The sequence below is a fragment of the Xenopus laevis genome, chromosome 3S (assembly GCF_017654675.1).
Source record: "Xenopus laevis strain J_2021 chromosome 3S, Xenopus_laevis_v10.1, whole genome shotgun sequence".
Classification (NCBI taxonomy): domain Eukaryota; kingdom Metazoa; phylum Chordata; class Amphibia; order Anura; family Pipidae; genus Xenopus; species Xenopus laevis.
This window is the reverse complement of record NC_054376.1, coordinates 127,169,578-127,191,813: the sequence shown is the minus strand read 5'-3', so window position 1 is coordinate 127,191,813 and position 22,236 is coordinate 127,169,578. Positions and strand designations below refer to the sequence as shown.

General features: G+C 40.8%; 1 protein-coding gene across 2 annotated transcripts; it reads left to right on the top strand.

The window, feature by feature from the left end:
• Positions 1-6,547: 6,547 nt before the first annotated feature.
• Positions 6,548-21,459, top strand: LOC108703454. Of its 2 annotated transcripts, XM_041588939.1 has the most exons (6): positions 6,548-6,795; positions 6,909-7,032; positions 7,457-7,883; positions 18,753-19,106; positions 19,521-19,626; positions 20,226-21,459. In XM_041588939.1, the coding sequence occupies exons 3-6, from the start codon at positions 7,832-7,834 to the stop codon at positions 21,202-21,204; spliced, it is 1,491 nt and encodes a 496-aa protein (XP_041444873.1). In that variant the 5' UTR covers positions 6,548-6,795; positions 6,909-7,032; positions 7,457-7,831; the 3' UTR covers positions 21,205-21,459. The 2 variants fall into 2 exon arrangements, with proteins under 2 accessions (XP_041444873.1, XP_018095072.1); XM_018239583.2 differs by lacking the exon at positions 7,457-7,883 and having other exon boundaries at positions 6,549-6,795.
• The last annotated feature ends 777 nt before the right edge of the window (positions 21,460-22,236 follow it).

Genomic DNA, 22,236 nt, shown 5'->3' with positions numbered 1-22,236 from the left:
GCGCCTCTTTAATAATGGTAATAATAATAATGGTAATAATAATAATGGTCACAATAATAATGGTCATAATAATAATGGTAATAATAATAATGGTAATAATAATAATGGTAATAATAATAATGGTCACAATAATAATGGTCATAATAATAATGGTAATAATAAAAATGGTAGTGATGAGCGAAATCTTTCGCTGTGAAAATGACATAAACTGTAATGGGTGAAAAAAATTGTCATTCGGCAATACACTTCAGTGCATTTCAGCAAATGTTTGACGTTTTGCTAATTTTTGGCAAAGTGAAACAGGTCAGATTCACCTATCACTAGTTTGGGGTCACCTGACTCAGAGTCTGGGAACTGGCAAAAGCAGGCTCCATCTGTGGTTCCTCATTCTGTATGTACCTCTCACCTTCCCCTCTGTCTGGGCAGGCTCCATCTGTGGTTTCTCATTCTGTATGTACCCCTCACCTTCCCCTCTGTCTGGGCAGGGTCCATCTGTGGTTCCTCATTCTGTATGTACCTCTCACCTTCCCCTCTGTCTGGGCAGGCTCGATCTGTGGTTTCTCATTCTGTATGTACCCCCCACCTTCCCCTCTGTCTGGGCAGGGTCCATCTGTGGTTCCTCATTCTGTATTTATCCCTCACCTTCCCCTCTGTCTGGGCAGGGTCCATCTGTGGTTCCTCATTCTGTATGTGCCCCTCACCTTCCCCTCTGTCTGGGCAGGCTCCATCTGTGGTTTCTCATTCTGTATGTGCCCCTCACCTTCCGCTCTGTCTGGGCAGGCTCCATCTGTGGTTTCTCATTCTGTATGTACCCCCCACCTTCCCCTCTGTCTGGGCAGGCTCCATCTATGGTTCCTCATTCTGTATGTACCCCCCACCTTCCCCTCTGTCTGGGCAGGGTCCATCTGTGGTTCCTCATTCTGTATTTATCCCTCACCTTCCCCTCTGTCTGGGCAGGGTCCATCTGTGGTTCCTCATTCTGTATGTGCCCCTCACCTTCCCCTCTGTCTGGGCAGGCTCCATCTGTGGTTTCTCATTCTGTATGTACCCCTCACCTTCCCCTCTGTCTGGGCAGGGTCCATCTGTGGTTTCTCATTCTGTATTTACCCCTCACCTTCCCCTCTGTCTGGGCAGGGTCCATCTGTGGTTTCTCATTCTGTATGTACCCCCCACCTTCCCCTCTGTCTGGGCAGGGTCCATCTGTGGTTCCTCATTCTGTATTTATCCCTCACCTTCCCCTCTGTCTGGGCAGGGTCCATCTGTGGTTCCTCATTCTGTATGTGCCCCTCATCTTCCCCTCTGTCTGGGCAGGCTCCATCTGTGGTTTCTCATTCTGTATGTGCCCCTCACCTTCCGCTCTGTCTGGGCAGGCTCCATCTGTGGTTTCTCATTCTGTATGTACCCCCCACCTTCCCCTCTGTCTGGGCAGGCTCCATCTATGGTTCCTCATTCTGTATGTACCCCCCACCTTCCCCTCTGTCTGGGCAGGGTCCATCTGTAGTTCCTCATTCTGTATTTATCCCTCACCTTCCCCTCTGTCTGGGCAGGGTCCATCTGTGGTTCCTCATTCTGTATGTGCCCCTCACCTTCCCCTCTGTCTGGGCAGGCTCCATCTGTGGTTTCTCATTCTGTATGTACCTCTCACCTTCCCCTCTGTCTGGGCAGGGTCCATCTGTGGTTCCTCATTCTGTATGTACCCCCCACCTTCCCCTCTGTCTGGGCAGAGAATAATACTAAGCATACAAATATGCAGTACCCACTGACTGCACCCAATAGTGAAGACAAATGGTTAAAAAAATCAATGTACTGAATAAAAAAGGGTGTTTGTCTCCTTTAACGTGATGTTGGAGGTTTAGCACTGGCCGCTAGGAGGACTGACCCACTTTGGGCAGATACTGCAGTTTAATTCCTGGGACATTTTTGCCAGAATAATAACATTTTATGTGTTAAGTATCTGTGATTCAGGCACCAGCTTTATCCCCTCATCCCCCACTTATTTGCCACTCTGCAAGGCTATTAAGCTGGGCCAGCTTTTGGCTCAAGGTCACTACCAACACCATTGGTACAGCAGGGGGCAGCAATGAGCTGTAATTTCATTCTATACTTGTTTTTTTTTTTTTTTGTCTTAAATTATGTGCACTTCAATTAACACGCAAATCTCATCTGCACTCAGCTTGGATGCCATCATCAAATTTCACACACATGTGTCTGTAGTATAGAAATTAAATTGCAAGCTCTACTGCAGCAAGGTTGGTATACTTAAAATAAGCAAAAAAGTCTATTGATTTTTCAAAAAGAAATAAATGTAGTAAACGCTGATAGCGCCCAATACTATAGATCTGAACACCCCTGGCACACTCTGATCTGTCTTAGCCATGCCCTAATTTCCACAGCCACGCCTCCATTACCCAAAAACCTTCCTTGAGAATCCTGGGAATTTGAAGAACATACACATGGACCAATATACAATGAGTCTGGGACTCACAGAATGTGGAAAAGTTAGGTTGAGAGAGCTCACTGATAAAACTAAAAATCTTAAGGATTAAATATAATGATAATTAAGACAGTGATCCCCAATCAGTGGCTCAACCCATTGGATGTTGCTCCCAGTAGCCTTAAAGCAGGTGCTTGTTTTTTGAATTCTTGGCTCAATGGCAAATTTAGTTGCAAAAAAACAATCTGTACTGCCAAACAGAGCCTACTGGCTGCAAGTCCACAAAGGGTAGGACTGGATCATTGGGGGGCCCAACAGGTTCCAAACTTCTGGGCCCCCCACAACCCGGGAGTGGGTCTGGACTGACAGGGGTCCATGAGGGCTGGGCCCATCGTGATTTTTCCTGGTGTCCCATCAGCCCAGTCCGAGTCTGAGTTCACAAAAGGCCTCCAATAGCCAATCACAGCCCATATTTGGCACTCCCAGGAACTTTTTGTATGCTTCTTGTGTTGCTCTCCAACCTTTTTTATATTTAAATTTGGCTCCCAGGTAAAAAAGGTTGGGGACCCCTAAACTTTGATAGCTCTTCTTTACTGCGTTACCACCCATGATGAATAGGGGGCACAGATTAAAGGAGAAATTAATCTATAAAGGTTTCAACTCTTGTCCTGAGCTTCTGTATCAGCACAAGACTCTTACAGCCATTTAGCATGGAACGTCTGAACCCCTGAAGATGCCCCAGTAGCTCCCCATCTTCTTTTCTGCTGATTCCCAGTACATGGTCTGGGCTGTTGACAGTTACCCAAGCTTAGGGACCCACTGAAACTTATCATTTACAATATTATGCTTTGATAATTCTCCATGATCCCTAAGCTTAGCATCTCAGCAGCAGCCCAGAGCACACTGAGCATGTGCAGTGCCACTGACTAACAAGATCCAAGATGGGGACAATTTTAAAGGCTGAACCACTTGGCTGCTGTCACTTAGCTGAGCATGCTGGGCAGTTTTTCTTGTTTGGACGTGAGAATATATCAAACCACCAAATGTATTTTTGATTTTGTTTTGCTCGAAATAAACACAAGAGAAGAGATAAATCTAAAGAGTGTGAGTAAAGTTCCATCAGCATATGAAAGCCCAAACCATATTTCCATGCCATTGTGGGGGTGCTGTATGTAATTCTTAGTATTACCGCATGTACTTAGAGCTTCCTGTGCCTAGCGAGCTGGAAACAAAGGGTTTTTTTGCCATTGTCTCTGTGCTGGCACTTGGCTGGGTCTCTGCTCCACTCTGTCCTCACTAACTGGAAGGTATGGCAGCTAGAACCCAACTGTCAGCCTGTCCTCACTAACAGGCAAAGTGGCATGTGATTGGAGCAATACAGGGGCCTGGCTGAGCACAGGAAACCAAAAGCTGAAAATATTGTTTTAATTAAGAAGCATCTCTGTGATTTCTTGCACAAAACAATGAAAATGAAAGGACTTTCACTTTCCAACTTCCTGGTTCTTCAGAGCAAATGTGAGGGAAAGTTGGTAAAGTAACAATCCATGGATAAATCAGCAATGGTGGGACATGGTCTTTCCACCAGGTCTACTAACCTAGGGAAACCAATACGTTGTTACAATCAAACAGATGACAAGTAAATGCTGCAGCCTGATTGGTTGCTGTGTGATACTAGGCCTCATGCAAACATCTGATTGGCTTTTGTGGGTTAATTACATTGCCCCTGTCATCTAAATATTAGTCCCTAGACTAAAACCAGTTTCAAACCATCTCCTACAGGGTGCTGGCTATAGGGCACCTTTGTGGGGCCCAGGTAAGGATTATACCAACATAAATCTGTATCTGTATGATATTTAGTGCTGTCTACATCTAATGAATGAGTGGAGGTCTTTGATGTCAGGTTCTCTTGACATCAAGGACCTCCAACCCAATCTTCTTCCCCTTCCTTCAAACTCAAGGGCAGTTATGAGGCCTTGGATGGGGGCAGTACTGCAGAAATGCCCATTGACTTTACCGGGGGGATCTCTGAGCCCATCAACCTCCTGGTGGAGAATTTTACATCTGCGGAAGAGAGGAAGAAGTTGTTGAAAGCCCTTCTGAAAGCCCATAGCCATGCGTCTCTCATTAGTGCTGCTATCAGGGTAATTGTCTTCTGCTATACTGATGCCTTCATTTGCAATGTAAGGGTTATTGAACTACAATTCTCAGCCTTTAGCTGGATGGGGAATGATGGGATCTGAAGTTTGACAACTGCCTCTAGGACCACAGGCTAACCTTTCTAATGTGAGATGTCTACAGGTTGAGCATCAGACTTATATTTTTTGTTTGTATGGTTGTCCACCAGCCGTCTCTGGAGTAGGTCCTGTCTTTGGCCCTGTCTTTATAAATATCCATATCTGTCCTCTCTACCCCCCCCATCTGCCTACAGACCCGTTCTTCCTCAATACACTTCTCTCTCTTCTCCATTTCATTCTCTTCATCTCTCCTTGGTTCAGGATGAGTTGGGAAGACTTCTGCAGTCACTTTACTGACCTCACCCTGTGTCCTCACAAGACCTTGACTGAGGAGTCGGCCCTGTTGGTCTGGAGAACAGATGCAGATCCCCTGAAGGACAGGAGTAGTGGTTGCCCCAACAATAGAGAGACCTACCTACACAATCCTCAGGTATCTACCTGCTCAATCACCTGAACCCCTGAGCAAGTCAACAACCTTCTTGTAGAACACAGATCAGAATCCTCATAATGTTCTTAATGTAGAGCAGAGATATCAAGAAATATTAGCAAAATAGGTCCCAAAGGGTTGGGGTGATATCTAATAAGGTTCTGCTATGGGGCCCAGTATGGCGCCGCTGTATCCAGTGAACACTCCCTCCTAATAGAGTTCTCCTTCAATGTGAGGTTGGATCAGGGTGTTGCTCTCATTTCTCTGGAACAAGAGGATCGTAGGACTCAGCAAGGGAGGAGAGAAATTGCCCATTGGGTTCTTTGTGTTTAAGGTGAGAAAGATCATTGGTTTTCTCTTAATTTGTCTTTCTGGATCATCAGAATATTTATTACACTTCTCTCTGCCATTACAGGTTGAAGTGAACTGTAAATTACGCCTACACCGCTCTGCAACAAAGGTTTCCTCTTCCACCTACACCCAACTAGTGTCTTCCTGCGCACTGAGCTCTAACATGGCACCCGACCACATTTACCCCTGGGCCTAACCAGATCCTTCCTCCTGCGCCTATACACTGACCTACCAGCCATCTCAGATATGGGGTCACAGTCTCCAAATGGGGAACTCTGAGTATCACTCATGTATTATAAGGGATAATATACCTCCTACTGTAAATGATAAGGATATTAGAAGTCACTGAGGGGTTGTTCTGTGACCATATAAAGGCACAAGGCTGCAGGCTGAGTTATACAGGGAACTCTGAGTATCACTCATGTATTATAAGGGATAATGTACCCCCTACTGTAAATGATAAGGATATTAGAAGTCACTGAGGGGTTGTTCTGTGACCATATAAAGACACAAGGCTGCAGGCTGAGTTATACAGGGAACTCTGAGTATCACTCATGTATTATAAGAGAGAATGTACCCCCTACTGTAAATGATAAGGATATTAGAAGTCACTGAGGGGTTGTTCTGTGACCATATAAAGGCACAAGGCTGCAGGCTGAGTTATACAGGGAACTCTGAGTATCACTCATGTATTATAAGGGATAATGTACCCCCTACTGTAAATGATAAGGATATTAGAAGTCACTGAGGGGTTGTTCTGTGACCATATAAAGACACAAGGCTGCAGGCTGAGTTATACAGGGAACTCTGAGTATCACTCATGTATTATAAGGGATAATGTACCCCCTACTGTAAATGATAAGGATATTAGAAGTCACTGAGGGGTTGTTCTGTGACCATATAAAGGCACAAGGCTGCAGGCTGAGTTATACAGGGAACTCTGAGTATCACTCATGTATTATAAGGGATAATGTACCCCTACTGTAAATGATAAGGATATTAGAAGTCACTGAGGGGTTGTTCTGTGACCATATAAAGACACAAGGCTGCAGGCTGAGTTATACAGGGAACTCTGAGTATCACTCATGTATTATAAGGGATAATGTACCCCCTACTGTAAATGATAAGGATATTTGAGTATCTGAGTATCACTTGTATTATACAAGCCTTACATAGCAGAAAGAAATGTTGAATTAAGCAGATTATTCAGCAATATTAAATATTATATACTCTACACACCAAGAACTCACTCGAGACAACCCTGAGCCCTCCTGCTTCTCGTTCTGCCTGGGGGTCCCCCGTTTGATCACCTCCATCACTTCACATTTCAGTTTCAGGGGGTGGCAGAGGTAAGTGCGACTCTGCTGTGCAGTTTCTGGGCATATGGTGTTTTTTTGGGGGGTGCTGGAAGGTTTGAGAACAAGAGATGGGGGGGCTACTGATATCCCTCTTCTTTCGCCAGATCCTTTATTTTATGTGACAGTTTATTGTGAGGGAGAGAACGTGAGATCCAGGAGTAGAAAGAACCAAAACCCATGAAAGGAATGTTCTACCAGAAAATAAATGTCCGACCTCTCCTCATTCAGGTAAGTCCATCTCTCACTGTCCCATGTCTGTCTGTCCTGCATATGTGGGTGTCGCTTACATACTAGGGAGGCACCGAATCCAGGATTCGGTCCGTGATTCGGCCAGGATTCGGCCTTTTTCAGCAGGATTCGGATTCGGCCGAATCCATCTGCCCGGCCGAACCGAATCCTAAGTGTAGGAAGGGAAATCGTGTGACTTTTCGTCACAAAACAAGGAAGTAAAAATGTTTTCCCCTTCCCACCCCTAATTTGCATATGCAATATGCAAATTAGGGTTTGGATTCGGTTCGGTATACGGCCGAAATAGTGGATTCGGTGCATCCCTATTACATACATTTGAGGGCGTGGTCTAAATATGTCTGTCTCAGAGGGGGGGTTGACATTGGTGAATAATAAGCCTCAACGTTGCATTCTTGTTGCCCAGGTGTGGCAGGTGAGGTTCCCCAGGGACGTTCTCATTGGCAGAGTCTCAGCCCCCTGTCCAACCAGAATCATGTGCTGAGACTACAGAGCAAGGATCTATCCTCACAGAGGCCCCCCACATGTGCAGACTTGTTTCTGACTAACCCCAAGCTTCTCCTTCTCTGTCCCATTGGGTCACCCCTCTCCCCTTCTCTCCATCTCTTCAAACCCTACTGTCTCTTTCCCTCCTATTGATTCCTCTGAATCTCTGCAAGTCTATTGTTACCTCCCCTGCACTCGCTCTGTGTTTCAGTCTCCCCCTCTTTCCTGTCCTACCAACTTCTCACACACCACTTCCTCCCCCGTTCACTCTGCTTGTGAGCTGCTCCGATACAGGATGGGAAGACTTTGGGTCATCATAATCCTCCTGCTGGGGGGAGCCTCTCCAGGTCAGTGATAGGGATGGAGTGGGAGAGGCCACACAATTAAATTGGGGGCGTTGGAAGCAGCAACAAGTACTAAACCAAAAATGGCAATATTACACTGCATATTTCTAATTTAGTTAGCTCCACACATAAATTTAAATTGGTCTTCATTTTTTTTTTTTTTGTGTGTGTTTTTTTTGGAATAATTTTGGAATTGCAGCAGCGATGTGGTTGCTTTGACCCATTTTTGTTTTCACCAGCCAACCAAGCAGTTCTTTAAAGATACAGGAATACGAATAGCACACGGCCTGAACAGAAAGACAGGCAACTTAAAGGGATTGTTCATGAACTTTTAGTATGATGTTGAGAGGAATATTCTGAAACAATTTGTCATTGGGTTTCATTATTTATTATTTGTGGTTTTTGAGTTATTTAGCTATTTATTCAGCAGCTCTCCAGTTTACAATTTCAGCAGTCTGGTTGCTAGGGCCCTATTTCCCCTAGCAACCATCACTGATGTGAATAAGAGACTGGAATATGAATAGGAGAGGGACTGAATATAAAGAGGAGTAATAAAAAGTAGCAATAAAAATACATTTGCAGCCTTACAGAGCATTTGTTTTTTTAGTAGGGATGCACTAAATCCACTAATTTGGATTCAGCCGAAGCCCCAAATCCTTCGCGAAAGATTACCGAACCCAAATGCTAATTTGCATATGCAAATTAGGGGTGGGAAGGGGAAACATTTTTTTTACTTCCTTGTTTTGGGACAAAAAGTCACACGATTTCCCTCCCGTCCCTAATTTGCATATGCAAATAAGGATTCGGATTCTTTTCAGCAGGGCAGAAGGATTCGGCCGAATCCGAATTCTGCTGAAAAGGCTGAATCCTGAACCGAATTCTGGATTTGATGAATCCCTATTTTTTAGATAGGGTCAGTCTCCCCCATTTGAAACCTGGAAAGAGGCAAATAATGAAAAAACGACACAAAAACAATAATGAAGATCAATTGAAAAGTTGCTTAGAATTGGCCATTCTATAACACACTGAAAGTTAAGTTAAAGGTGAACCACCCCTTTAAAGGAACAAGTGTGATTAAATTGTCTTACAGAGCAATCCTATTTTTTCTTTTGTGGCCGGGGTCTGTGACTCCCATTTGAAAGCTGGAAAGAGGCAAAAGAAGAAGGCAAATGCTTCAGAAACCGTAAGAAATAAAAAAAAAAAATGAAGGCCAAGTGAAAGTTTGCCAAGAATGGGTCATTGCATCATTCTATAACATGCTAATAGTTAACTTAAAGGGATCCTGTCATCGGAAAACATGTTTTTTTCAAAATGAATCAGTTAATAGTGCTGCTCCAGCAGAATTCTGTACTGAAATCCATATATCAAAAGAGCAAACAGATTTTTCAATATTCAGTTTTGAAATCTGACATGAGGCTAGACATATTGTCAATTTCCCAGCTGCCCCAAGTCATGTGACTTGTGCCTGCACTTTAGGAGAGAAGTGCTTTCTGGCAGGCTGCTGTTTTTCCTTCTCTTTTTTTTTTAAGTATTTCTCTTTATTTATCAAAAAAGTATAAACATATTGCATGTTACAGGTTGTGCAGTATTAGACAGAATTATAGTGAATTCACTGATGCAAAGGTATTATCATCTGTAACTTTTTTGACATCATTATTAGACATTGTACGTTTTCACACATTTCCAAAAAACGTAAAACAAACTATCACTGCCTTCATGACTTTTCTTACAATAAAATACACTTGTGTATATCTTTAGTTTACTCAATTAGGATCCTGACTTTACTGGACGCTCACAATTACCGTTAGTCTATCTATATATTGAGTGTTTTACTAGATAGGTATTCTTTCCAGGGTAACCATATATTTATATATCTATCATATTTATTATGCACGTATGCCGTTAGTTCCTCCATCTCGTGAATATCATTTATAGTTTGGAACCACTTCTCTTTGGTAGGTATATATCTACTTCTCCAAAGCAAAGGGATTTGGGCTTTTACTACTCAGCAGTTGCAAGAGTAAATCTTTTTCCATGCAGTCATGTGGTGCATAATTATGAAACAATAGGATTTTTATGGGGTCTAGTAGTATTCGTTCTCCTATCACTTCTGAACACACATGTGCGACCATTATCCAATATGTTGTTAACATGGGACAGGTGAACAATATGTGTTGTAGGGACCCTATATCTGATTCACATCTCCAACAACTATCATTATCAAACAGACCCATTTTCTTAAAGGGATACTGTCATGGGAAAAAAAATTTTTTTCAAAATGAATCAGTTAATAGTGCTGCTCCAGCAGAATTCTGCATTGAAATCCATTTCTCAAAAGAGCAAACAGATTTTTTTTATATTCAATTTTAAAATCTGACATGGGACTAGACATATTGTCAATTTCCCAGCTGCCCCTGCTCATGTGACTTGTGCCTGCACTTTAGGAGAGAAATGCTTTCTGGCAGGCTGCTGTTTCTCCTTCTCAATGTAACTGAATGTGTCTCAGTGGGACATGGGTTTTTACTATTGAGTGTTGTTCTTAGATCTACCAGGCAGCTGTTATCTTGTGTTAGGGAGCTGTTATCTGGTTACCTTCCCATTGTTCTGTTGTTTGGCTGCTGGGGGGGGGGAGGTGGTGATATCACTCCAACTTGCAGTACAGCAGTAAAGAGTGATTGAAGTTTATCAGAGCACAAGTCACATGACTTGGGGCAGCTGGGAAATTGACAATATGTCTAGCCCCATGTCAGATTTCAAAATTGAATATAAAAAAATCTGTTTGCTCTTTTGAGAAATGGATTTCAGTGCAGAATTCTGCTGGAGCAGCACTATTAACTGATTCATTTTGAAAAAATTTTTTTTTCCCTTGACAGTATCCCATTAAGTATTACCGGAGTCCTATACCACCTAGACAATAGTTTATAAGATGATTCCTGAAGTTTGTTACTTATTGAACATTTATTAACCGTCCGGAATATTCTCTCCCATTCTTTTCCTGTCAGTACAACATTTAAATCATTCTCCCATGTTTTAATGAAAGAAGGATATTCTGAATATTTCGTATCTATCAATATTATATAGGTATGAGATAACATATGTCTTAGAGGTATTGGTAGAGCATAGATTCGCTCGAAATTCGTAAGCGACCGTATCTGGGAATTTTCTAAATGCAATCTCTGTAAAAAGTGATGAACTTGATGTATCCTCCACTGGTCTCTAGTTGACCAATCATCCTTTTGTTTGAAAAATTAAAGCCACTTCATTGTCATTTGTAGGTAGACAGTGATTCAGCAATGGATTTTGTATGTTAAATGCTGTATAGTATCCTTGATCTATCATACCTGGAATAAATTCAACGTTGTTATGTAAAGGAATTAAAGGGGATGGATAGGGGGCAATTGCTAATTTGTTGTGTAAGTCATGCCAGATTTCTAAACAGTTATTTAATAAGAAATGTGTCTTAATGTCTTGAGGGATATTTTCCTTACGTATCCATGGTAAGCTTTTTAGGGTACCTTTCGGCCATAGATTCCCCAAGATATGCCATTGTAAATCATTATGTTCCCTTCCAAATTCCATTATATTGGATAATACTGGTAGTAGGTCGCAAAATCTGGCATCGCTAAGCCCCCGCTTTGTTTCGGCGGGTGAAGAGATTCCCTTTTAATTCTACTTCTCTGCGCTTTCCAAATAAAGGTAAATAAAACCTTGTGTAATTGTGAAAAATAATTGTTACTTATTGGAATTGGTAGAGCGGAGAACAAGTAAATAAATTTGGGTAAGATCGTCATCGTGACGCTATTGATTTTCCCCTTCCAAGTTATGTTTTTTGTAGCCCAATTGGTAACAGTTGACTTGGTTTCTTCCAATAGTGGGATATAATTAAGTTCATATAGTTTTCGTAGGTCTGAGGTGAGCTGGATCCCTAGGTATTTTAATTTAGTTTCCTGCCATTTGAATGGGAAAGAGGTTTGTAGTTGTTGCTTAAACTGTATAGATAGATTAATTGATAGGGCTTCTGACTTTCCCATATTAATTTTATAGTTTGATAGTTGCCCATAAGTTTCCAATTCCCTCGTGACATTCGGGAGAGAGACCATTGGGTTAGAGATAATCAGTAAAAGATCATCTACAAATATTGCACCTTCTCTTTTTTTATCCTTTAAATTTTCTTTTATTGATTTCCATTTTACAAATTTACAAATGACAAATTTCACAATTCATAAGAAAAAGAAAAGATTCCTGTAAACAGTATCTAGGACAGTGATCCCCAACCAGTAGCTCGCGAGCAACATGTTGCTCTCCAACCCCTTGAATGTTGCTCTCTGGGTCCTCAGAGCAGATACTTTTTTTTGAATTCCAGGCTTGGAAGCAAGTTTTAATTGCATAAAAACTAAGTATAGTACCAAGTAGAGCCTCTTGTAGGCTGCCAGTCCACATAGGGGCAACCAAATAGCCAATCACAGCCCTTATTTGGCATCCCAAGGGACTATTTTATGCTTGTGTTGCTCTCCAACTCTTTTTACATTTTAATGTGGCTCCCGGGTAAAAAAAAGGTTGGGGACCCCTGATCTAGGATATAGACATCATTAAGAAAACCCACAATTTAAAACCAGTAGGTGAAGGGATAGTAGTGTGTGGAGGAGCCACCAAGAGTGCATCTAAAATTTTTAAAAAAAGCCGTCAGTTTCAATGATTGAAAATAAAGTGTTTCAAAAAAATAAAAAAGCCATCAGTTTACGCAGATTTACCTTCGCTGTTGTGATGATATTGAGGGAGGGTATAAGTGTTATTGTAAAAACCTAATACCAATAGTATTATAAGGAAATACCCGTGAGACTATATAACCCAAGTGCCAGTGCTATTACAAAGGCAGGTGCCAGTGTTATTATAGAAGCATATCAGTGTGACGACAGAATTCGTGCCAGTGTTTTATTTATTTTAAAGATAAATTAAAGATTATTTATTTTAAAAGCCTACTGCCTGTGCCCTTATTAGGGACAAGTGCCAATTACTAGAAGCAAGTGTCATTGCTATTATGGGGGCAGTGCCAGGAAAAATAATATCTCAATAATATTATAGACACAAATGACTGTATTTTATTAAAAATCCAATGCTAGTGATATTATGGGGGATCAATCCCGTGTTATTTTGGGGATCAAGTGTTATTCCAAAAGCTAGTGCCAGTGCTTGGATTTGAAGGTATTCTATTTCTTTCATATGCTTATTGCTTACAAGAATAAAAAAAAAGGAAAAAGAAAAAAAAAAAGGCAGAATAAAGATATAAGGAAAATTTAGAGAAAAGATTAGTTATCTTTGGTTTATTGTCAGGTTCATATTTTGCTGCATTGTAGTTACTTTAGTATTAGTTAGTTGCCTATCTAGTCATTTTGGTTTTGCTGGTTCGTTCCGTTTCCAGGTCTCCCATTTTAAGTGCGTGGTGTCTGTTTTTTGTTATTTGTAATCGCCATTTTCTCATAAACCAGATTTGAATCTGTAAGACTCATTAAGTCCTCAATTATTGGTATTTCCGTTGTTTTCCACCGTCTACGTATCAATAGCCGAGCTGAAGTGAGTATATGAAACACTAATCTTCTCCCAATTGGATGGTAATCTTGTATTTCCAGGTTAAACAAAGATAGGCTTGGTGTTAATTTAATGGATTTTCTTGTTACTATTCTCAGTAAAAGTGATACTTCATTCCAAAAGAGTGCTATATTTGGACATCCCCACCATATATGAAACAGTGTACCTTCCGCTCTATTACATCTCCAACATGTAGTCGGTACCTCTGCGAACATTTGATGTAGTACCTTCAGTGTTTTATACTATCTGTACAGTATCTTCCTCTGATATCCATATGATTTGTGCATCTGGAGTATTTAAGAGGTAAGTTAACGGCCTGAATCCATTGCGGAAGTGTTTTTGATATTTGCAGGTCTTGTTCCCTTTTGATGATATGTTGTGGCTTTTCAGTTAATGGTTGGTTCGTTAGTATATTATTTACTTTAGATAATCCTTTTTGTTTTGTCCTGTATATTTAAAACACAGCTGTTCAAAGGCAGTTGACTCTGTTGGGAAGTCCCTTAAGTAAGGAAATAGTAGATGCCTTATTTGTAGAAATTTATATAAATCATGTTTTGATAAGTTATATTGGATTTGAAGGTCCTCAAATGACTTTAGCATATTTGAGTGAATCAGTTGTTCAATTCTACAGTATTTAATCCATGTAGATTCCAATTTCTTGTTCATATTCCTGGGATCATTGCTTCTAATACCTCTATAGGAGTTTGTCTAGCTGGAAAAACATGAATGGTCTTTTCATTTTTAATACGAATCCATATTCTCAGAGCTGTTGTTGTAGTTTGATAAAGTTCCTGGCCCACATCATTTGTTGTAACGTGAGTGGGTAAATTGCTTCTTGCTCTATAAGGAGCCATTGTTTTTGGATTATAGGGAGGTTCCACATTGCCATTTGCTCCAGAATCGCTGCCTTATAATAGTTTTTTATATTGGGTGCACTGAATCCGCCACTCTTCACGTGGAGTTGTATAAATTTACGTTTAATCCTAGGTTTTTTACCCCCCCAGATAAACCTATCCAATGTTATTTGAATTTGGCGTAATAGTGATGTAGGTAGCGTGATTGGTTCTGAAGAGGTACAATAATTTCGGTAGAGCCATCATTTTTATTGTTGCAATTCTTCCCATCCACGAAATATGTAGGGGATTCCATTTTTCTAATTGATTTTTTATTTTGAGAAAAGTAGGTGGGTAGTTACTACTATAGGTATTGGCTATAGTATCCCCTAATTTTATTGCTAAATACGTGATTGAATGCTGCTTCCATTGAAAAGGATAATTTTGTTTTAACCTAGTTAATTGAGTTTCAGAAATTTCTGAATACTTGAGTTTTAGTAATATTAAGTTTGTGATAGGAGATTTGACTGTAGTCCGAGAGTATCTGAAATATTTCTACTAATGATTTACTGGGGTTTGTGAGTGACAAAATTATGTCATCCGCGAAAAGTGACAATTTAAATTGTGATTGTCCTATATGGACTCCTGCTATTCCTTCAGATTCTCTTATTATCTTTGCTAATGGTTCTAAAATCAAATTAAAGATTATTGGTGAGAGGGGACATCCTTGTCTGGTTCCATTTGCTGTTTTTCCTTCTCAATGTAACTGAATGTGTCTCAGTGGGACATGGGTTTTTACTATTGAGTGTTGTTCTTAGATCTACCAGGCAGCTGTTATCTTGTGTTAGGGAGCTGCTATCTGGTTACCTTCCCATTGTTCTGTTGTTAGGCTGCTGGATGGGAAAAGGGAGGGGGTGATATCACTCCAACTTGCAGTACAGCAGTTAAGAGTCACATGACTTGGGGCAGCTGGGAAATTGATAATATGTCTAACCCCATGTCAGATTTCAAAATTGAATATAAAAAAATCTGTTTGTTCTTTTGAGAAATCGATTTCAGTGCAGAATTCTGCTGGAGCAGCACTATTAACAGTTTTTCCCATGACAGTATCCTTTTAAAGGTGAAGCAGCCCTTTAAAGGCCAATAAAACCACTGGTATTAATTTGTATTGGAGCATTGGCCTGCTGTGAAAACTCCTATAACCAGCAGTCTGGAGCAGATAGATTTGCTCGCGTTTCTCCCTTCAGTCAAGGTGTAGATCGGGGGGCACTGGGTCTTCTGTCAAAAAAACAAAACCCCCAAAAAACAAAAACTTGGGGCCCACAAAAATCTTTGGAGGGGTCTACTAGAAAATCATATAAACATCAAATAAATCCAAAAGTCTGGTTTTGCCTCCAATCAGGATTAATTATATCTTAGTTGGGATCAAGTACAAGCTACTGTTTTATTATTACAGAGAAAAGGGAAATCATTTTTAAACATTTGAATTATTTGGATGAAATGGAGACTATTGGAGATGGCCTTTCTGTAATTCAGAGCTTTCTGGATAATGGGTTTCCAGATAACAGATCCCATACCTGTATATAGGACTCTGCTCGTTCATCCCTCCATCTCTGCCTTGGACAGACTTGCCATGTCAGTGTTTATCCCTGTCTCCTACTGGGTGAGAGCCATCAAGAACTGGGGGGCAACAAAATTCATAACTAAGAAACGGAATAATGTGACTATTTGTCAGGCCGCTTGGTTATAAACAGACAAATACACGCAGGGCCGGTATATCCACCGCGAAGTCGCCATCAGGACAAATGACTTGTATTGCTGTTAAAGGGGTTGATCACCTTCAAACAACTAGTTGGTTTCAGATAGATCACCAGAAATAACGACTTTTTCCAATTACTATTTTCTATGTGTGACAGTTTTTCTAATATTGAAGTGTAAAGTGTCATTTTTCATCTTCTTAAAGCAGCTCTGTGGGGGGGGGGTCGCCGACCCTGTAAAGTGATATAAAATGATCCATTTAGTTGTTACATTTCTTATCTTTGTCCCTGCTGAGCAGAATCTCTTGGTTTCATTACAGGCAGCTGTTAGACTTGATACAATAGTTACTGATACTCCAGAGATGCTGCTGAGAAATGGATCAACTCAATGTTGTAAAATTGTATTTGCACCTGAATTACTGAGCTCCCAGACTCAAACACCAGAGACAGGGACATTCAACGTAACACTTAGATTTTGGAAAAACAGTAAAAAATAAATAATGGAAATAACTGAAAAAAGTCTTTATTTCTGGGGAACAGTCTGAAAACAACTAAACTGAAATAAAAAAATAGGTTTGACCAAATTTCTTTTTTTCCCCCAAACCCTTAAAACATTCATGTGTAGCATCCCCAGCAAGAGAATTCTTTCCCAAGCAGAAGAACTTCAGAGCAGCCTCTTTCTTTCTCCTGACAACTTCCTTGACTACTTGGTGGTCAGACTGGTGGGAAACTGACCAGCAGGTGGCGCTGTTGTAACAAAATTCATTCATATTAACAGTACATGTATCCCTTAATATCTTGGAATCAAAAGAAAATCAAGTTAAAGAGACAGACAGGTTATGTATGAGGTACATTTATCTAACTGACAAGATTCCACTGGGTTTAATGGGGTACTTCATCTTTAAGTTAACTTTTAGTATGTTATAGAATGTCTAATTCTAAGCAACTTCTCAATTGGTCTTCATTATCTTTTTTTTTAATTATTTGCTTTCTTCTTCTGACTCTTTTCAGCTTTCAAATGGGGGTCACTGATCCTATCTAAAAAAAACAAATGCTCTGTAAGGCTACAAATGTTTTGTTATGGCTACATTTTATTCCTCATCTTTCTATTCAGGCCTCTCCTATTCATATTCCAGTCTTTTCTTATTCACATCGATGCATGGTTGCTAGGGTAATATAGACCCTAGCAACCAGATTGCCATAACTGCAAACTGCTGAAAGAAAAGCTAAATAATTTAAAAACCACAGATAATAAAAAATGAAGACCAATTGCAAATTGTCTCAGAATATCACTCTCTACGTCATACTAAAAGTTCATTTAAAGGTGAACAACCCCTTTAAATTATGCATTTTTGACATAACATGCTCTACTATATAGAAAAGATGTATTTTTAGGACTTTTTAAAGTGATTTCATCTGATGGTAATGTACATTGATTGGTTAATTTGTAATTCAATAGGAGGCATGCGTAGGTGTGTTTTGTTAATATACTGTGTAGGCCTAGAATCCCTGACTGCCTGTCACTAAGTGCCATTTAGGCATGAAACGCGTAGGGGGTTTGTATATTTTACATTATGTTACAATAAAGATTTTTGTGATATTTTTTTTACATTTCAGAATGTGGAATTGATTTCAAAGTACGTCTGTGTCTACTAATGTAGAGTCAGTTGGGCTCTGAATTTGGGATTCATTCCTTAATTGTGTTGGTTTTTTGGTCATGAGGGAATAAGAAATATGCCGTAGCAATAGATAACAGGTTTCGTAACTATAAGCAGACCCTTATAGCAGACTAGGGGTGACAGTCTGGGCCCAGAAAGGACCCGTATCCTTATGAAATAACCTGTTGGCTCCCGTTTATGTCAGATGGCACCTAGTGGCCATTGTTGGGTACTGCAACATGTTTGCTAGGGCTCAATATAAAGCAGCATTTCCTCCAAAATATGGGGAGAAACAAACCATACAATGCTGCATACTGAAAGGAATCGGCTTTCCTTCTGCCTCCATTTCCCAGAATGCCTTGTGAATGTAAAATTGGTAAGGGGGTTATTCTAAGCACTTTTCTAAGCACTTTTGTAATTTACATTCATTATTTATTTTATTTTTGATTCCAAGATATTAAGGGATAAATGTGCTGTTAATATGAATGGATTTTGTTACAACAGCCTGACCACCAGTCTGACCACCAAGTAGTCAAGGAAGTTGTCAGGAGAAAGAAAGAGGCTGCTCTGATGTTCTTCTGCTTAGGAAAACAATTAGAAACCTTTCTCACATCTTTCCTAAGCAGAAGAACATCAGAGCAGCCTCTTTCTTTCTCCTGACAACTTCCTTGACTACTTGGCAGTCAGAATGATCAGAAACTGACCAGCAGGCAGGTTTGCTTCTGTAGGACAGAAATTTCAGCATATTTCCCAAAATACCTTTCCCATCAGTAAGCAAAATCGCTCTCCTCCTCCTCTGACTCCAATGTGCTGGCAGTAGATTATATATAATGGTTCACTTATAGTGTGCAAAGTCCAATCGGTTCTCTAGTTTTCTCCCTCAGCCCAAAATATCATTGTTTCTGATGAATCCATCCATAGCCTATATATGTGCCAAATGTAGACAACCGAACAAAAGCAAACCATAAAAATGAAGGCATTGTGGCTCTGTAAGTTCATGAAACATGTAACTATACTGTACCTTCTCTCTTTGTGTAGGAGAACCACCCTCATCACCTGTTCTTAACTCCAGTTTCACCCACCCAGACATCTACATCTTCTCCTGTGCCCTCTTTCCACCAAGAGAAGCAGTGATCCAGTTGCACTGGAAGGAGAAGCACGCCAACGGAACCTATAGTCATATTGGGGTGCAGAACACCATGTTTGGGGATTACATAAATCCTGCCTACAAGGACTTAGATGTGGTACTTAGACTCCAGAACGGGAACACAACTTTTATCTTGGAGATCCAGACAGAGGGGAAGGTGATTTGCTGCGACATTGTCACTTATCCTTTTGGTCAGACCCCAGAGACCTGTGTAGCCATGGAACCGCGAATGGAGAAGGAAGAAGGTAAACAGGAGAAACCTAATTTGTGACAGAAATTGGGCAAAAAAGTCGTTGTCCATTAGCAATTATGTCTTTATGTTGGGGATGCTAGCTCTTGATGATAGTATTCTTGTTCTAACTCTTTAAATCAGAGCTGCTCGACTTATGGCCTTCACATCTTTTTGAAGACCAAGCTCTAGTGACCATTGACAGCTAAAGCATCTTCCAATGCTCAAAATAGCTGCTGCTTTATGCAGTCCTGTGAACATTGCGTGCTCTGATTAACTGGACTTTATTAGAGCTACCAAAGAATGTTCTAATGGGGTATAGGTTGGTGTAGCTTTGCATGTTTTAGATTCAATTTGGTTACCAGTTGGTCTTTCTAGACAGAATTGCTAAGCAGAAGGAACTTCAAAGAGATTTCCCTTTCCCTCATAGAAACCTTTCGCTTCCGCCCAGACCTTCTGGGGACTCTTCTTGTTGCAGCCACCTTCACAATGGGGTCCATTGTCATTCTCTGTCTGATTTGCAGGACAAGGAACAGGTAAGGCTGAAGATCCAGATCATGGGCAATCCTTCATGCTTTTTCTCTCTCTTCCATTTTTCTTATTGGCTTCTATTTATCCTTTCTTGTCTTCTTTCTCTTGTTCATTGACCTGCTTCTCTTACTTTCCTTATTCTACCTCTTCCTCCTCTCTCTATTTCTGGCTTTTTCCGATTCTTCCACTTTCATTTCCCATTCTTCTGTCTCTCATTCCCTTCATATATCCCTCATGAACAGAGCCAGCATAGATTGCATGGGGTACCAATGTACAAGTCCCCTCATTCATTTTGAAATCTATCCATTAACTCATGATATCCTACTTGGAGAATCTTCTAGATAGAAGGTGCATTAGTACAGAAGCACACTGGTCTATGATTGGATGCAAGGTCCAGCTTGGTATGAGGTGGCTGTGTAGACTATATTACCAACTGAGGCCTGAGCCTGTTGAAATACTTTTAACCTGCTTCTTTGTTCGGTGCTGTGCTTCTAGCATAAAGATTTGTATACATAAGTGGGGAGATGGGAAAAATAAATATGATTTTAGTATCTCTCCAGTCTGTAAAGAAGTTATTAATTATTCTTAATGATTTTCTTTTTAGAAAAAGTTGCAGCTTGAGAGAGGGCAATCGCCAGGAAAGGCCTCAGCAGAGACACAGGCCATGTGGTGCAGCTCAGAGAAATCTAGCTCATGAGTGTACAATTACAAGCAACCTAAGTGCTAGGCCTGCACGAAATCCGGCACCTCCACCAATTCCACCACCGAGAACCCATTTTGTTCATGAGCAGCAGAGCTCAACGATGCAAAGACCTTCTGAAAATTGTGCCCTTCTTCCTAGGAATCAAAGGCCCCTTAACGGTGGCCCTCCATACCCTAGGAAGCAAAAACCAAATCGTTGTCCTCAACCCCTGAAGAACCAAAAAGCTTTTGATGACGGCCTTCTGCTATTCAGAAACCAAAGAACTTCCGAGGATTTTCTTCCTCCCCCCAGGAACCAAAGACCTGGTGACTGTTTCCCACCCCTCACAAACAAAAGGTTTTCTAAGGATTCTTCCCTGGTACCAACAACCCACAGAGTTTCTGAGGATTATTGCCCAACCCACATAAATAGAAGATCTTCTGTGGATTGTTCTGTTCTCCCGAAAACCCATAAGTCATTTGCCGATGGCTGTATTTGGGGTTCGGTTCCTTGCTTGGATAGTCCTGTGACCAGCCATTTGTCACATGAGTCTACTCCAGATCCAAACACCATATATAGTAATGTGAAAAGGAAGTCCCTCAAGATGCCACTGAAAAGACAAAATAAGACTCAGCTTCACAACAGACAATTTCCTATGGAGTCTTCTCCACGGAGAAGTATGAGGCTGATGGCCAGAGCCTCCTGGGACTTACAGAGGGCTATATCCCCCTATGGAACGGCATCTATGACTGATTTGTGGTCAACTAGGTCATCATCTTTTTCTCCTGAAGATGTCACCCCATTGTGGCCTCACAGATCCAATCCCCAGAGCTCGCCAGATTCCCCCCAAATCACCATTAACCCAATGTATCACAGTGTGGCAACTTGGGGCCAATCTTAGAATGATCCCCAGGAATAAATGTGATTATTCTGGGTGATCTCATGGGGACCTTGTGTAAATTCAATGGCATATTCTAGTGTGCAAATATAATAATGTAAAATAATGTGTTTTCCTGCGTGTAAATAATCTATAGGAGACTCTTCTACTGGCTAATGGCCATGTAGATAATGGAGTCTAAACAATTTGTATATTTATTTTTACCTTGTACATCATTTATCTTTTATTATATGATAAATAAAAGAAATATAAAAAATATATAGTGTTTGTTTTGATGACCGGATGCTCAATGTTTGTCACAGAAGTAACCTCAGCTCTCACCACAATTCTCAACAGGAAACTCATAGTCACACTGTCCCATTTACTCTGTTACCTCCTTCCTGTGACCCAAATCCGGCCCCCTTTCCAGTCCCACCATTGACCACAATGGTGTGATCTCAGGTGTGGGGCTGATTTTATAAAAAATAATGTACCCCCTATTGTACAATATAAGATATTAGAGGTCACCTGGGGCCTTGTGCTTTTATAAAGATCATGGAACTGTAAGATGACTCCCTATATCATCATATTCTGCACCAGCGGCTATATATGCAGCCTTGTGCCTTTATATGGTCACAGACCCCTTCAGTGACTTCTAATATCCTTATCATTTACAGTAGGGGGTACATTATCCCTTATAATACATGAGTGATACTCAGAGTTCCCTGTATAACTCAGCCTGCAGCCTTGTGCCTTTATATGGTCACAGAACAACCCCTCAGTGACTTCTAATATCCTTATCATTTACAGTAGGGGGTACATTATCCCTTATAATACATGAGTGATACTCAGAGTTCCCTGTATAACTCAGCCTGCAGCCTTGTGCCTTTATATGGTCACAGAACAACCCCTCAGTGACTTCTAATATCCTTATCATTTACAGTAGGGGGTACAGTATCCCTTATAATACATGAGTGATACTCAGAGTTCCCTGTATAACTCAGCCTGCAGCCTTGTGCCTTTATATGGTCACAGAACAACCCCTCAGTGACTTCT